At 36.8% G+C, this 18278-nt stretch overlaps 2 protein-coding genes across 4 annotated transcripts in view; both read right to left on the bottom strand.

Moving 5' to 3' along the window:
* The window catches only part of LOC121412862 (transcriptional regulator ATRX homolog), a 40519-nt gene extending 40294 nt beyond the window's left edge, over nucleotides 1-225 (bottom strand). For both annotated transcript variants that reach the window (XM_041605627.1, XM_041605634.1), the window contains exon 1: nucleotides 59-225. The gene's annotated coding sequence lies outside the window, so the exon portion shown is untranslated. The remainder of the gene's footprint in view (nucleotides 1-58) is intronic.
* A 6537-nt stretch (nucleotides 226-6762) lies between these two features.
* Nucleotides 6763-15527, bottom strand: LOC121412844 (UDP-glucuronosyltransferase 2B33-like). 2 transcript variants are annotated; one of them, XM_041605616.1, is made up of 4 exons: nucleotides 14609-15527; nucleotides 8598-8817; nucleotides 7820-8039; nucleotides 6763-7329 (listed from the first exon to the last, which is right to left on the bottom strand). In XM_041605616.1, exons 1-4 carry the CDS (start codon nucleotides 15461-15463, stop codon nucleotides 7044-7046), a joined length of 1581 nt encoding a protein of 526 aa, XP_041461550.1. In that variant the 5' UTR covers nucleotides 15464-15527; the 3' UTR covers nucleotides 6763-7043. The 2 variants fall into 2 exon arrangements, with proteins under 2 accessions (XP_041461550.1, XP_041461542.1); XM_041605608.1 differs by lacking the exon at nucleotides 14609-15527 and adding an exon at nucleotides 9820-10971.
* Nucleotides 15528-18278: the final 2751 nt, after the last annotated feature.

Here is an 18278-nt window from a genome sequence, read left to right as displayed (position 1 = left end):
TACGACAATAAATTTCCACAGATATCTCTTCTAAATGCGCTAATGGGGCTATATTTACCGTTATAATTATGACCATCGATGACCATAAAATATCAGTATACTAAGTGATTACTGAAAAGTTGTAGATCAAGCAAAAACACCTATGAATATCAATTTTTCTCGAGTCATGCAGTTCTGCATGAGCCACGGAGTTTCCCCGCTTCCATTTTCTCTCCTAAACTAATTTTGCGCGAGCGAGCTGACCTAACCCGGAAGCGATTGGTCCTTGCATAAATTAACATTTTTTGCAAATGTGATGAAAAGTAAAGGAGACAAAAAATGAATGAAAGTGAAAATAAAGCAATGGAAAATATGAAATATCTGATACAGGTAATTGCACTCTGAACTTCATAACATGACTGTTAATTGTAAGAAAAAAATGACTTTATGATAACAAATAATCATTTTGCTTGAAACTTAGGCTATATATGCAGACAAAATAAACAAAGGGTCGAAAGAACTGGCTATTGCCCATTGTCTATGATTTTCTTTTCGTTTTTTTTTAATCACGATAGGACCTAACGTTATCTTGTTAATATCAATTTTGTTGAAATTGTAATCTTTCGAATGTCCTAGGGAAAAATGAATGGTCGTCCGATAGGAGAATGAAATATTTGTAGGGATATGTCGAATCAGATATTGGAGTAATTAGAAATCCTGGGGTTGCATGGGAGGCCCGGGGGGGGGGCCACTGCCATTTACGAGTGGATACCATGCGCGACCATGGGGTCTCGAAAAGCACCCTAAACACGTAATTTCCATATTCTGAAAATGCACCCCTTAACAAGTATTTGCGTGTGAAACCCTACCCTTAACAAGTATCGGAAACAAAACGATACTCTTGGCAAATGATTCCCTGAAATGAACCCCCTAAACAAGTACAGGAATGTTTTATTGTTACGCGGGTCCTTTGGTTGTCAGCTTTACCTTATTTGGTTTAGTACGACCCCACCTTCTACACCTCGATCGCGCAAATAGGACTCTAAACACGTAGTGTTGGGGCAAAAAGGACATCCTTTATAAAACATTTTAATTTTGTTTTATCATCCCCGCAAATTCGACCCTAAACACGTAATTTTCCTAGCGAAATAGATACCCTTTTTTCATTATTTTTGTGTTTTTGACACCCTTTTCACGTTACGTACGTAACGTGCCCTATCGTGAAAAGGACATCCTTTTTACGTGTTTTTTTTTTGGTCGCGCATGGTATCCACTCATCAATGTAAGTGGCCCCCCCCCCCCGGGCATGGGAGGCCCGGGGCCGGGGGGGCTATATCTTCCCACATACTCTTAATTAACTGAAAATATATATTTATTTCAATTGTTCGGTTATCCATCCTTTTTAATGGTTATGAGCAGGGCGGGGCCAGGGGTCGACATAGATCATTTGTCATAGGGATAATGCGCACCCAGCATGAGAGGGGCAGATCCAGGATTTTCCAAAAGGGGCACATTTTCCAGAGTAAAATTTTTACAAGCAAAAAAAAAAAGAAGAAAGGTTTGCTGTACAGTGTAATTCATGAAGAGAATACGTAGGCCTATCTCACTTAATTTGCCTGTCAAAAAATGCGAGCGCTAGCTAATTTTCTAATTCAGTATTTTCAGATTCAAATCTATTTCTTTCAATATTTTTTTTGTATTTCCAGATTTTTTTTTTATTGGTTATATATTTCTTATAACATTGTATTATGAATGGTAATAAACAAATTCCCGAAATGAACATGGTCCTGGGAAGCGTGGGTGTAGAGTAACCATCAACATGTTTATTATTAAAATTGGGTTCTACTATAACCAAAATATATAATAAAAATGAAGGAGGATTGACCTAAAATCTCTTTCATTTTGGTGCGTACTAAAAACTTTTTTTGGGGGGGGGGGCTTGTCAATTTTTCTGAACAAAATTGCATTGGGAACGACTTAAATTTTGTTGTATTTCCGTAGCAAAAACTGCCATTTTTTGCCTTCTATACAGGTTTGAATACAAAGTCATGTATTTCTTGTTTCAGCTGTTCAGTATATAGGCCTACTTGTTATCTTTTTCCTTTTCATTTTTTTATTCTTTCTTTCTTTCTTCCTTCCTTCCTTCCTTTTTCTTTCTCTCCATTTTTTTTAGGGAGGACGGTCCCCTCCACCTGAAAATTAGGGGGGTGTCCCCCCCCCCCTCCGCTTCCGCCGCCTATGGCTGTATCCGTCGGCCAGTGGGACCATTGCAGGCCTCAATCGTGGAGTATTTTGAACTGGTTCAAAAACTTCCGCGATCTGTTACGAAAGGTCAATAAATTGCAATTGTCATGGTTTTCGTTTAAGCCCGTCTCACTCTATGTGATCCTGTGCGACGTGATTTTTCATGAAATCTCATTTTTTTAATTCAAAGTACCAATAAATAACATTGAAAGATTTGCTTATTGTTAGGAAAACTAAAATCGTATTTTTTAATATTTTTTTGCGGCAAGCCCAGTCGAAGTAAAGTCCAACTCGACTTCAAGTCGCAGCCGATGATGACGTCATTACGATTTGGAATTGAATGTGTTTTTATTCATTCAGGGAGGCTCTAACTGGACTGAATTTTGATTTTAATAGTCCTACCACTATTCTGAACTCTCATCGGTAATATTTTATTAGTTGGAATACCCAAATCAAATTTTATCAGAATTAATTTGAAATCGGATCGCAACGAATCGCTTAGTGTGAGACTGGCTTAAGGGATCGCACGACAATGGGAAAAAGCTATTAAGAAATTAAAATGGTATCCATTTCTCTTATTATTATTTTTTTCGTATGGCGCACCTCAATCAAAAGTGAAGAACAAGTATGGAATAAAGAAGTTTTGATTGTCTGGGGTTTAATATCCCGCAGTGAGAGGTCAAAGCGGAAAAAATTATCCTCGTTAACGTGCCAGAATCACCATGAATTCCAATAATTATGATAATTTTTCCATGACTATTCTATTTTTTCTGAGACGGTATGCACTAAATGCCGGATCGAAAGGTAATTTTTGGAAAATAAATATACAGAGTTTTCGGTATAATTGACAAACCTGCATATTTGAAATAAAAAACGGCAGCTGGTATTTAAAAAAAATGGGAAGTATTGAAATAGAACAGAATATCCATGACCATTAACCGCGTAGAATTTTGCATTTTTTTTTGCAATATGTGTGTGTGTGATGGACAGGGGGCACGTGCCCCGGGCGCCTGAGCGCAAAAAAATAGAAAAGGATAAAAAAAAAATAGGCAAAGGAATAGAGGCGCATAACCCCCGTCCCATTTGCTATTAATGCCAAGCAGTTTCTATCACATTTCATTAAATGAATCTTGTATGTTACCCAGGAATGGGTATTCGTGCCAATCTTTGATTAGTGATATACGTATTCTCTTCAAGAATTCAAACAAACAATATTCCTCAACAGCAAATATGATAACTTTTTATCTGTCTTGCTGCGGGTTTGCATTTTGATGCGTTACGTATACTCTTCATTAATTCTTACAAATATTCTGAAATATATTTGTGTGTTTTTTCTGGTTTAATTGTCAAAGCTTTTCATCACGCGAAATCCTCTTTATTAAGTTTACAGTCATTAAAAATAATGTCCCTTTTAGGTGAGGATATCAATCAATATCACACCTAATACTACCTACAAATAATCCTTCAATTTTTTCTCCTTTCAGGTAAATCAGCTCACCCCTCTTGCTTGCATATGCTATATACACATTTTGGGATTTCTTCTCCCTAAAATGTCACGATTTCGATTCTTGATAACAATAATTTTCAGCTCGCTCTTCGCGCTTGCATTTATTGTTTCGATATGCACCAAGTTAATGAAAAGTGCTAAGAATATTCAGTCTTAATAACAAAAAAATTAGGCTCGCGCTTCACCCTCGTATTATCACATCGATTCATTTATTGAGACACCTTTCATCTCTATGAATTTCTAAAAAGTGACTTTTGTAAATTGGCCGTTTTCAGGTCTGAATTTCAACCATTTTCGGCATGCGCTTCGCGCTCGCATTCATTGTTTAGTTCGATGAGCATCATACTTATGATTACACAAATAAAATAGAATATTACGTCTAAACATCTTGATATTGATATAAATAAGATATTCGCAATCGCATTGATTGTGTTTTATTTTGACTGGTCGTTGAGGTTATTTGAATGAAAAATCAAACAAATATAACGCTAAAAAATCAACAAAATCCGATGTCACTATAAAGTTATGAATTCAGTTTTACTTAATTATTACACAAAACAGTTTCGTTCTAGCTGGTAGGTGTGGCTGAATACTCCATGCACGCTATTTTTTGTATTTCATTACGCCATGCACGCCATTTTTTGTATTTCATTATGTAAAATAAAAAAAAACAGCCCTAACTTATTATTTTCCTGAACATATCAATATGAAATAAGGATTAATTTCTCCGAATCTAATGAGAGATCACCATTGTTGCTTCCCACTATAAGATTCAATCAAAATGCTTCCTTATTGTCATATCTGCAGAAAATGATTTCTCATATGATAAAATATAAAGTGAATGAGTGACGTGACCAACTCTCACTTTCCTATCAATGTGGTGTTTTGTGGAAAATAAGCGAAACTTTTAAAATCATAACTTTCTTGACATCCGATTTCGATGAAATTTTCAGCATTATGCTGATTTGATTTTTTCTATTATTTTTTTTACTCAAATCTAATTTGTTGAGGAAGACGTGCCCTTTTCGTATAAAAGTATAGGCATAATAAGAAAAAATGTCAATGGGATTGATCCCTTTTATCTCCTTTTCATTCTCCCCATTAAGTTGTACACCTTTCCTTCACATTAATTCACTTCTCATTGCATAAAATTTATACTCACAGATGGACAGATAATGGACAGTAATTATGATAGAAATAAAAAACATGAAAATTGCCTTTTATTGAAATAGAGATTTATAACCATATTCATCATTTTTTTCATCATCATGCATTCCTTATATTACGTGATCATGATATACAATAAAATATAACCGTAATAATCTTATCATCAAAATATACAAACATTAAACATGTCAAAGGTCAAATACAAAAGGGTCTAGAGTGTAGCCAAACTGGGATGTAAACCAATTATAAACCTACCGTAACTCAGGTGACAGTTTGTCAAGTATTATACCGACCTAGATTTGTCCTCCCTCATATCTCATCAGCCAACACGCTTGTTCGCCTTTTCAATATATTTATTAAAATACATCATTAAAATAATTCAAAATCCGAGAATGCCATATAGCAAAAAATTACAAAACGGTTCTATTAATCATCCATTTGTTCCATTGAAAGTGGCATGTCAGAATCTGACGTAGTCTGTCAAAATGTGTTATCTTTCTTGGCAACGGCGCATGGGAGGACAGATGTGGCTTATCGGACAAAATTTATTCTTAACAAAGTTGCAAGCGAGTGAAGAACGAGCAAAGATATCGACCTTTTTAATACTAAAAATCAAATTTGTGATAGATTTTGACACGATATTAAAAAAATGATATCACATTTTACCATTTTCTCTCATTCTTTTTCTCTCTCTTTTTTAAAAATAAATTCGTTGTGAAAATGATCGTGGGGGGGGGGGCTGTACACCACTGATTTTAAAGTGCTGTATGCCAGTAGCATCATTAAGCCAAGAGAGGAATGTCAAGCGCTGGAGTCCCCACGTGCGGTCTTTCCTTCTGCACCAGTGAAGTAAAGGGCCACTGTCTCTAAAGCGTTCTTATGAATAATGTTGCCCAAGAAGCACTGTTTGTTGAGTTGTTGGCGAATTAAAGAACGGAATGATTTGGCATTTTCATGGATATCAGTTGTTCATGCCATTCATATTACAAGCTAATTGTAATATCGGATTGGATTGCACTATACTGCTTCGCACAAGTCGACTTGGGCGAATATTTGCCAAGTCGAACAGATATTTCGCCAAAATCATGTGCGTCTATATACTGAAAATCGAATTTCTCCTTAGTCGGACAGATGCAGAGGCGTCGATCCTGGGGGGGGGGGGCGACCGCCCCACCAATGAAAATATTGGGGGGCAAACATATCGTTTAGCCCCCCCCCATAATTCTGCATGTACAAAAAATAAATTAAGATTGTAATGTTACACAGAAATCAGCAAGCGAGATTGAGATACTAAACTTGTTCTTTATTTAAAATCGTGCTCTAAGTGTCCGCTTTTCAGATTAAAATATAAAAAATTTTAGCTCGCGCTTCGCGCTCGCATCATTTCTGTAGCGAAAAACCCATACTTTTCATAATTAAATAGGTAAATAGAATGTCCCGTTTTGAGCGCTAAACCTCAAAAGAAATCCCGCTTCGATTTGCAATAATCTTTTTTTGGTATATCTTGTTCATTAAACGTCCATTAAACTGTCAATTTTTTTCAGACCGAAATATCAAAATTTTCAGCTCGCGCTTCGCGCTCGCATCTATTCTTTTTTACAAACCCATCGTAATCATTGGTACCAAAAATGCTTAGAATATCAAGCTTTCAGATCAGAATAAAAATAAATTTCAGCTCGCTCTCGGCACTTGCATTATCTGTGTAGTGAGATATATACCCTCCTCATGAGGAATCCTAAACAGGCACTTTTATCCTGTTTTCAGGTCACTATACTAAAAAATTTCAACTCGCGCATTAATTTGTTGGTGAGATATGTGTCTCTATCTCATATACATATTTGTGTGTGTGAGTTTGTTTTGTGTGATCGAGAGCCTTTGGGAAGTTGATTCATGATTTTGCCCCCCCCCCATCTGAAAAATGGATCGACGCCCCTGGACAGATGTGGTCCGACTTTCAATTGGCAGAGTCACGAGTCAATAATAGTAACGAACTACAAAGAAACAACTTATAATACATAATTATACATAACAATATATTATAAGTTGTATTTTATATATTAAATATTATTATACATAATTATCGTTCATTTGGTTTCGATTTATTTCAGATAACTGTATTATCATTTAAATAAACTCTAAATAATAATCAATCTTTCTTCTTTTTATTGTTGTCTTTGCACATGGAAAAGCAACATCGGAATATGCAACGGCAAGAAAAGAAAATGATAGCTAATACTACGACAAGGCAGAAAATTAAAAATGCAATCACATCTAGGAGAGAAAGTTGGATGAAGTTTAGGTGTTTAGCAGGTGATTCCATGTATTTCCCGCCAAATTTGATGACGTGTTCTACCCAGAATGCAGCGCGTTCGGCAGGTGTTTCAGGGCGATCGCGGTATATGGCAGAGAGTCGTTTGGCAGTATCGGCGTACCTGAGAGAAATAAAAAGACATCGTTTTAAGAAGTTATTTTAGAATATACGAGTAAAAATAAGTTACAAGCGATTTTCTCTAAGAATTAAATGCCAAGTATTATACAGAGGCACACAAAAATATGATGGGATCATGTTGTTGACAGAATCATTGCCGACACGACCATGAGCAGATGAACAGTGTTGTCACTGTCTAAAGGAAGGTCGGCTCAGGTAGGAACGGCATTTGAAATTTACAAGCAGCTATCAATGCATTTTCGCATCCGCCAAGCATGCAGCTTTTATTTAATTTTTCCATAGACATAACAAATAGATATAAAAGAAAATGATTAATTTTAATGCTAAAGCCCTGAAACCGACACAGTTTTCAAGCCTGAACCGTTCCATGGCGAGTACAGTTCCAGCTGATAGCTCTGATCACGTGTTGCCGAATTATTCTCATAAGGAATCAGTCCTGATATTCTGGCCAAGAGTAAGATTATTATACTCACGTATTATTGCTTAATATCATTCTAATCGCCTTGTCCAAATTTTCTGCGCTGAGAGTATGTATGTCCAATGAAGAGCCCATTCCTTTCTCTGTGACCCTTGACGCAACGCACAACTGATCAGCAAAGACAGGAAGTACCAAAGTAGGTACGCCATGATAAAGAGCTTCGTAGAGACCGTTGTTACCCCCTTGGTAGATGAATAGTTTCGTCCGAGGGTGACCTGGTACGGATGATGGTGAAAGAGAGAAAGAGAGAAATCCAACATAATTTTGTGAGAGGGATTTGATCTTGGATCCATGCATATATTCATGTTTCGGACGGGCCGTGGACTGACTGCATTGGATCTGGAATCGAATATAGAACAGGGGGAGTTGTAGGCCTTTACAGACAAAGAAATAATCAATGAATTCTATATTACCCCCAAAATTTGAATAACGGATCTTCGAAGCCCGGCACTGGCATTTCTAAATGCACATTCGATAATAAAAATTGCCACCTATTGCTATCTGCATTTATGTAGGCATAATGTTGCCTAACATTCGTTTGAAAGTTAGTATTTACAATTATGGTGAACGTCATAGACGTGAATAGAACGTCATTATTTTAAATAGAAAATGTATTCTGACGCCCACACCCTCCCGCTATCGACATAAGGGGGGGTGTTTCAGGAAGCATATTGTCAATGATTTTCACTATCGATACACCAAAAAACCCTTGCAGCTGATTGGCCCTGAACAAGGTTGTTAGTGAAAATCACATGCACGAGCCAGGAACATACCAAGAAGATCATTCTGCGGCAACCACCCCATTGTTTTGATGTTTGGGCTCCGAGTTGTTGGTGAATTGTCGGGTAGCTGCCAGATGACTTTCTGAGGTAGGTTAGCGAAGACAGAGGCGAAGACATCGTTGAGTCGCTGAGGCATCACCTTGACGTATGTACCAAGGGATAGGATGATGACCCCATCATCACCAGAGCTGTTCATGAAGTCATCAAGCTCCTGTTCAAAATAATAAAGACGAATACATGGTGAAATGTACCATCTCGAAAAATGAAGAACGGCCACGTCACTGTGTCTTTTCCCCCACAATAATACGTACCAAATCAAACTTTGAAACAAAACTCGCATACAGGGACGCATTTGGCAGTGTGCAATATATAAGGATGTAATTGGTATTATCATTACTACTGTTATTATCATTATCAATCTGCAAAATGAAAAAAAAAGATAGGGGCTTATGAATTGATATTTTTCCATTATCTTAATTTTGTTCAAGGTCAATGACCATGGGATAAAACACTGTAACCATTCACATATTGATCCAGGATTGACTCGCGGTGGGTGCATGGTGTAAAATAGCAATTCTGCCAAGTCCTCCCCCAAATGGGGTTAATTCAATAAATAGATTTGTCGTGTAAAATGTTGAGTGGGCTATATTTTTTGTTTCCTATAAAGTGATTTCAGACATAGTTTGAAAGCGCCATAGCTAGAGTTAAAATTATTGTACAGTTATATTTTTCTTGAAAATAATTAAAATCATATTCTGCTACATGTATGTGAGGGGTGGCTCCGGTTAACACCCCCCCCCCCCCCTCTATCTGCTTTCATCAGTAGCCAACTGCAAAACTCCAAACATCCAAAGTTCCAAACTGGATTCCTGAACCGGTTTCTAGTAAACCAGTTTGGAAAGTATAATGAGAACGGTGTCATAGAATAACGTATATTCAACTCCAAGCAAGATAATAATACACAAAAAAATAATAATAATAGTAATGATAATGATAATGATGATGATGATGATGATAATGATGATGATGATGATTGATAATGATGATGATGATGATGATGATGATAATGATGATGATGGTAAACACGATCCAATAATGCCATTTTGCACAGCGTTAGAGGCTCAAATTACCAATGCTTTTTCACATTTTCATTCACTCTCCCAAAATGGTAATCAATCAGAACTGATTTAATATACACGACAGGCCAATATACCTTTTCAAGCGGTTTGGCGGCTCTTGTTAGTAGTCCACCTACTTCAATAATATTGGGAGGCAATGGATGAATCAAGTCAATAACAGGGTCACTGGCTGTCAGTATCAAATCTGTGTTTTTCACGACATAATCAGTTATGGTTTGGTCTTCAAGAATTCCAAACTCGTGGCGAAGAGGGTCGTAAAGCTCAACAAACATTTTAAATTGCAACTGTTGTAATAATAACGATCCGAGAAAACTGACGACCCTTTGTTTGAAGTTCATCCTCTGAGGGGTGCCAAAGACGCCTTCTGGGACCACTGCAGGTATGAAGGGAGTTCCTGCAATATCGCGAAAGACGTCGTACTGTGATGCCAGCGGGTTGTAGAGAACGATAGGTGTCTCCAAGTACGCGGCTAGGAGCACACTGCAGCTCCAGGTAAGGTCCAGGATCGTGTAATCAAAGTTGGCGTTACGTAATCTCTCCAAGAGAGCCCGGTCGCTCAGTGCCGCCCGACAGTCTTTGGCAAGAGGGTTCAACCATTTGTGAAGAGTGAAGATCATGTCCATGTTGAAGTCGGTGTTAAAGGCATGGGCGGCTATCTCACTCGTCCGTTTGTACACTTTCTCAAGAGGCACTGAATGGTTGAAGATCTCGTAATGAAATAGTTGAGAATGCTCTGGATGGTGAGCCCGATTCTCGTACGCATTACTAATGAGATATGTTACATTGTGTCCTCGTCTTACCAGCTCAGCTCCAAATGAAGTGGAAGATAGATAATGGCTACCCTCGCCATACGTTACGGATATGAAAATATTCGCACTCCATACTGCTGATACGTATGCGGATATGAGAGCTAGTTGAAGAACCCACGCCATATTGGAAGCATATAATCTTCTGATTCACTCCACACTAAAAAAAACGACAACCAATTCTTGTTCTTTGTGTCGTGTCGTATGTACATGTACTGTTCCCGGGGTACTGTTCAAGCACGTAGTCCTTCTGTGTATATAAAAAGGGCAGCTTTATGGTTCAAAGATCATGGACCAGATGAGATTGTCACTTCGGCGAGAAAACACTTCCTTCAATGATTCCGAATATACATCTTATTATGATAGTCATTATGATAATTAATCTGCGCAAGTAAAATCTAAGGGAGTACACGTTGGGCAACACACTCTCCACTGTGTTGGGTAATGTATTGGTAATACATGTAAATATATATATATATGTACATGTATTACCAATACATTACCCAACACAAAATATATATAAATATATATATTCTGGGAAATTATTATCCAATTGTGCTAATTTATTACCCAATTATCAGTTCATATTATCCATTTTGGACAGATTTTAAACAATAGTTGTGAGGACAGTATGTTGCCCAGTGATATGGTTAAAAATTTTGCCTTATTGCCCAACCTTCATAAGAATGTATATCAGAGGGGAAAAAGAAAATCTAAGGGAAATTCCATTCGCTCGGTTTTCCTAGATAGTGACTGTATAATGTTTTCAAGGGTGAAATGTGAGTTAAATATCCGGTTGAATTACAATTTACTTTTGTCATATCTACTCCGTATATGATGAGGAAATACCCTTTTCCGGACATTATGAATTATGATATAGCTTGACGCGTACACACATTAATAACGATTCTTCGTGTGGTACATTCAATTTCAATTTAATTTCAAATTATTTGCTTATAAAATGCTAAGAATAATATTCACTTCACAAAGTAGAATAAAATAAACAAATAAAACTAAACATTGGATTAAATATGAGAGGGAGAGCAAAAAAGGAACAAGTTATATTAGTTGACCCTATAAAATAATGAAGACAGCAATAACAAAAAAGAAAATAGAAAAAAAATCACTAAACTATAACATAAGGGGGGGGGGTGCCTATTATGCCCAAATAAAAATTTATACAAGCAAACTTGATGAATAACTCTTTAAAATGAATTGCCCAAATTTTCACTGAAATACATTTAATGAAACTGATTGCTTGATATCTACACTCTAAATTACAGGGATTTAAAATAAGTCCACATGTACTGTGGTTAGGGACCAACCGAATTCCGGATTTATAGTTTGAATCATTAAGATTCATTTTTAAATCTCGAAAGATTTAAATTTGAATCATTTGAGATTGAAATTTAAGTCTTTAGGATTAAAACTAAATCCAGAAATCGATTGGTCCCTAATTACAGTCCATCTGGACTTTTTAAGTCCCTGTAATTTAGAGTGTACAGACACAGAATTCCAAAGTTGTGGTCCTTGAATAAAATTTAGGTTTTAACAGAGAGTCTTGGCATAGGTAAATGAAAATCCTTTGCATTTCTTGTATTGTATCCATGAAAATCTCTATTGAACTTAAGAAATGTTTCGATATAATATGGCTATAGGTTATTGTTACTTAAGGACGTAATATAAAAATTTGAAATACATGAATATCATGAAACTTTATTACATTTATTTCAACAAATTATTGATTCGTATGGGCAAGTAAAGAGCATGAGACAAAATTCTTATTGCACATTTTTGTAAAATATATAACTTACTGATGCGAATGCTACATGCACTTCCGGAGGCAAGAATACCATAATTGAGGTATATGGATATAATGGCATGTATACATTAGTTTTAAAATATCCTTGAGAAATGATCTTAATCTATACATTACCCCTACATGTTTGTCAAGCTTATTGCAGAGATTATCAATATGGTTTTACCCTTAAAAAGAAGAGATATATAAATCTCTGTTTTTCGATGATATAGATGTTATTAATGCAAAAGATCGTTCCCTCTTATGCAAACGACTCGATATATCGACAAAATGAAGGGCAAAAAGCGTTTTAAAGGAAACCAAAACCCAAGAAGAGAAGCAATCTTATTGGAAAGAGTAAAATGAGAGGAACAATTTTAAAAAGTTTCATCAAAATTGGTTATGAAATAAGCAAGTTATGGACGATTAAAAAGTCTTGTTGTACTTACTATGTGGATCCTCAAATTGGCAAACGTGCTTCAAAATGGCTGATTTTGTGGACAACTCTCCATTTGTTTTGTACACATATTTTCAGATTTTCCCCTTTATTTTACATATTTCAAATTATCTCCTCCTGACCTTGACATATATGGTGTGGATTATATTTTCCCATGACATATGTTGTGCTCAGAAGGAGGCAAGATGCAATTTGAAAGATAATGAGGAAAATCTGAAAATTTGTGTACAAAACAAATGGAGAGTTGTCCACAAAATCAGCCATTTTGAAGCACGTTTGCCAATTTGAGGATACCCATAGAAAGTACAACAAGAGTTTTCAAACTCCCATAACTTGCTTATTTCATAACCAATTTTGATGAAACTTTTTTTTAAATTGTTCCTCTCATTTTACTCTTTCCAATAAAATTACTTCTCTTCTTGGGTTTTGGTTTCCTTTAACAGTATACATAAACCATTTGATGGATGAAGTAGGTCCACTAGCGTACAGATAGGGAGAGGGGCATAAAACACCTGAAATTTTAACGACCAATACAAAAGGAGAAAATTAAAGAAAATACATATTGCACTCTAAAAAATGAAGTGCTAATTCAGCTCTTACAGAGCGTGTATAGTGACTGCACTTCGGAGTGCTGATTTTTCTCGTTCAAATTTGAACTAGACAAATCAGCACTCCGAAGTGCAGTCACTATACACGCTCTGAATTAGCACTTCATTTTTTAGAGTGTGACAGGAAAGGGGGTAAAATATGATATTGTTTTTTTTAATACGTCGAATCTATCACAAAAATAGGATTTTGTATTCTAAAATTGTCGAAATTTTGCCCGCTCGCAACTTCTTCTTTTGCCCCACATGCCATTTTTGGTCCACTTCAGGTTTTTTTTCTTTACATAAAAAACGCTACTGAGTATGTCAACCATCATCATGATAATGAACACATAATAATGATGTATAAACAAATTAGTAAAATGTCACTGACATTTTACTAGTGATCATCGTCATAAATCGGCATCGAGCATTTCATTTTATGGATAATAAATCAAACAATTTTCGATTAACATTTTCATAATCGCATCATAAGTGGGTTTCATCAATAGTGAATCGCTACACTCTAAAAAATGAAGTGCTAATTCAGCTCTTAAAGAGCGTGTATAGTGACTGCACTTCGGAGTGCTGATTTTACTCGTTCAAATTTGAACGAGTAAAATCAGCACTCCGAAGTGCAGTCACTATACACGCTCTTTAAGAGCTGAATTAGCACTTCATTTTTTAGAGTGTAGAATCATTAAAAAGACGGGCCTACATGAAGTTTTGACATTCATTAAAGAATTACCATATTTTTAAACTTTGCACCGTCGATTAGTTTTCAAACGTAGATAGATGGCGCGAGAAAAATGCCATCATCATTATCACCCTCGGGCATCACCATCACAATCACCATCATCATCACTCTCGGGCATCATCACCAAGGCCACTACTATCTTTATTCTTAATTATCACCACCATCATCATCATTCATCACCCTCGGGCATCATCACCAAGGCCACTACTATCTTTATTCTAAATTATCACCATCATCATCATCATCACCAAGGCCACTTCTATCTTTATTCCGGTATATCGTCATCATCATCATCGCGGCATCATCATTATCATCATCTTCACAATCATCATCATCAGATATCACAATCATTATCATCATCACCACTATATCATCATCATCGCTAACATCAGACATCGGCATCACCACCATGCTATCACCGGTACACTACTCCACTATATTATGTTAAGTGCCCCGCCCACCTTCTCAAGAGGCTCTGCTGGTCGAGTGAGAAGACCTCCGATTTCGATGACGGCTGGCGGGAAAGGAACAACGTAGTCGATCACCGGGTCCATACTCATCAACATCAGCTCGACGTCCCTCATGTAATCTTGAAACGATCGATCAATCAAAATATTAAACTCCTTTTGAATAGGGTACATCATGTTGTTATAAAGGTGCATCACCTGCTTCAGGAATACTACTAGGATGAAATTCTGGACGCGTTGAAAAAAGTTCATTCTTTGAGGGAAGCATACTATCCCTTCAGGAATATAAGCTGGTAGGAATGGAGCACCTGCCACCATTTCAGCAACGTAGTACTGAGACGCCATCGGGTTGAAGAGAACATTGGATGTATTGAGGTACTCACTGATGAGAACACTGCACAACCACGTCACATCTAGAATCGTCGCATCAAACTTCCCGCGCTCCAGACGATCCAAGAGTTCCCGATCTCGAAACACACTTCGGCAATCATTAATATAAGGTTTCATCATGTCAGTAAAATTCCATATCAAGTCCATTTGGAAGTCCTTTTCAAAAGCCAAACTAAAAACCTTTTCCATCCTCTCGTGTACTTTTTCCACGGGCTCTGAGTGCGTGAATATCTCGAAATTAAAGAGTTTGGAGTGAACAGGATGCTTTGCCCGGTGCTCGTGAGCATTGCTGATCAGCACGGTGACATTGTGTCCCCGGCGTACCAGGGCTTCACCTATCGCTGCGGATGCCATGTAATGACTACCTTCTCCGAGTGTAACAGAAATCAAAACATTACCAGCTAACGATTGACATGAAAATATTAAAACCAAACATATCTTCACGATTGTGTTTTCCATGTTGCTTGTGTAAAGAGAAAAATATATGCTGTACCCGCTCCCTATATAACGCGAACATAGCACGACACAACTGCGAGAGACTCATATGATGTTGGGCAATGTTGACCTATATTTGCTATATACCGCATTGTATTTGTAACCCGGCATGTTGAATACTGAACTTTGCTCACGACCCTCGATGGGTTCATTTCATATCTCGTAGAATAGGTTTATTTCAAATAAATTAAACAAACATATTAGACCTCGATGTTCAGGGTTTTTTTCGATTGATCATGAACTATCACACAAATCAACATTATGGTTCATAAGTGTACATGGAAGGGATAACAAAATACTACTCCTTGAATATGAAGAGAACTTCTTTCGTTTGTCATAGCAACATCATATTTGTATGATTCTTGATGTCCTGTTTCTCGATTTGGCTAATGTAGTCACATGCCATAGTTGTGTAAAGATTCTTTTCATTGGTTGTACTTGTACATATTATGCAGCATGATCGCAAACATATATATACCCTCAGTGATGAGACTAATTTAAGTGATTTAATTTCCTCTGCTGTATATCCGTTCTGCTATGGTGATGTCGATATTATTATTATTAGTAGTAGTAGTAGTAGTAGCCTTAGTACACGTAGTAGTAGTGTAGTAGTATAGTAGTAGTAATAGTAGTAGTAAATGTAGTATTGGTAGTAGTAGTAGTAGTATAGTAGCAGTAGTAGTAGTAGTATAAAGTAGTAGTAGTAGTAGTAGTACGTAGAAGTAGTAGTAGTAGTAGTAGTAGTAGTAGGCTACACGGCAGTATATAGTAGTGTAGTAGTAGTATAGTAGTAGTAGTAGATGTGGTAGTAGTAGTAGTAGTAGTATTAGTAGTAGTAGTAGTAGTAGTAGTAGTAGTAGTAGTAGTAGTAGTACGTAGTAGTAGTAGTACACGGTAGTAGTAGTAGTAGAAGTAGTAGTAGTAGTAGTAGTAGTAGTAGTAGTAGTGGTAGTAGTAGTAGTAGTAGTAGTAGTAGTAGTAGTAGTAGATGTGGTAATAGTGGTAGTAGTACGTAGTAGTAGTACACGGTAGTATATAGTAGTGTAGTAGTAGTAGTAGTAGTAGTAGTAGTAGTAGTAGTAGTAGATGTGGTAATAGTGGTAGTAGTACGTAGTAGTAGTAGTAGTAGTAGTAGCAGTAGTAGTAGTAGTAGTAGTAGTAGTAGTAGTAACAGTAGTAGTAGTAGTAGTAGTAGTAGTAGTAGTAGTAATAGTAAGTATGCAGAACTTAGAAACATTTGTATTAAGCACTATATAAATGTTGCATATTATTATTAGTAGTATATTAGTAGTAGTACTTCTGATTAAGTTTTTAATTTTTTTTTTAAATGAACTTCGAAAATACAATAATAAAGCAATATCGACTGGCCTCGGGGCGATACGACATATATTGCCCAAACTAGATTTATATCGCCCGAGTCGTAGACGAGGGTGATATCAATTTAGTGAGGGTGATATATGTCCTTTCGCCCCCAGGCCAGTCAATATTGCTATTATTAACCAAATCAGACATCTAGAGCAAAAATCGAAAAAATTAGATATTTAAAAATTTTAGAATGAGAATCTTGTTTCTCATGTTGAGCAGACTGGGCCTCTGAACTTTACCATTGTGACGTAATTGAAATGACGCGTCCCTGGTCTAGGGACGCAGTATCAAGCGTTGGCTCAACTTGATTACCATTATGACGTTTGCACTGCGCGGTTCAAGGACGCGTTCAAAAGCGCGTAGAATACCCGGATGTTAGCGCTGCCTTTTATTGCCCGCCACATTTCCACGCATTTTCTCATTGACTTTCTTGAGCGGGCAATAAATTGGGCCCGTGGATAAACAATTGGAATTTTATTGACCGGCCATTTGATCCCAGTCTTAAGCAGGCAACAATGTTTCAAAGTTGCCCTGCTCAGATGTCTGATACGGTTAATAATATTCCATTGCAAACATGGGATCGAGGGAGGCTTTCATGAAAGTACTTGTCCAACATTCTCTCTGACAAAGACTGTTCTATCCGACAATTGCATATAGTAGTAGTGCTTCTGAGCTAATCAAAATGAAGGAAACTTGTCAGACAGAGAATGTTAACGAAACACTCTTCTCCGCATTTCTTTGCAACCTTTCAACAATCTGTCTTGATTGTAACAGTGTTATCTCTCTCCCCGACTTGCTACTCCCCTCACCCCCTCCCCCATCAGAGTCCCTCCCTCCAGTTTTTCGACGTAGTTCATCTATCCTTCCTGTGTCTGTTGCAGAAAGTGATTTTATTGAAGATAATTTTAAGGGAGCGTTTCATGAAATGACTTGTCAGACGTTTTATCCGACAAGTCCCATGTTAGCCGACAGTTACCATAGTAACACAGCTTCTTAGCCAATCAAAATCAAGGTTGATGAAACGTTCCCCAGATTATCATAATACCATTTCCCCTCTTTCATGTGTGTTATAAAGTATATGACAGAATCGCCCATGGTTTTTTTTTTAAATCATGATAATAGTGTTTTACAACAGGCCCCAGTTTGACCTCTTATGCTTTGTTTCATACGGTTATTTTTTGCCTTATGTTATGATATCTATATACCCTTACTTCACTGTCTACTTGCTTTATCCTCTTCTCAATTACTCTCATTCTCTACGCCTTAAATTGTTACTCTATATCCCCCCCCCCATTATGCCTTCTCGGCTTCTTTTTATATTTCATGTTCCTCTCTCTTCTTCCCGATTTTGTTCATTTCATCCCAATCCCTCGTCTTCTTTCTTTCCTTTAAAAAAATTAAATTTCTCCCATTT

Source organism: Lytechinus variegatus, chromosome 1 (assembly GCF_018143015.1).
Source record: "Lytechinus variegatus isolate NC3 chromosome 1, Lvar_3.0, whole genome shotgun sequence".
Classification (NCBI taxonomy): domain Eukaryota; kingdom Metazoa; phylum Echinodermata; class Echinoidea; order Temnopleuroida; family Toxopneustidae; genus Lytechinus; species Lytechinus variegatus.
This window is presented reverse-complemented; position numbering and strand designations above follow the sequence as displayed.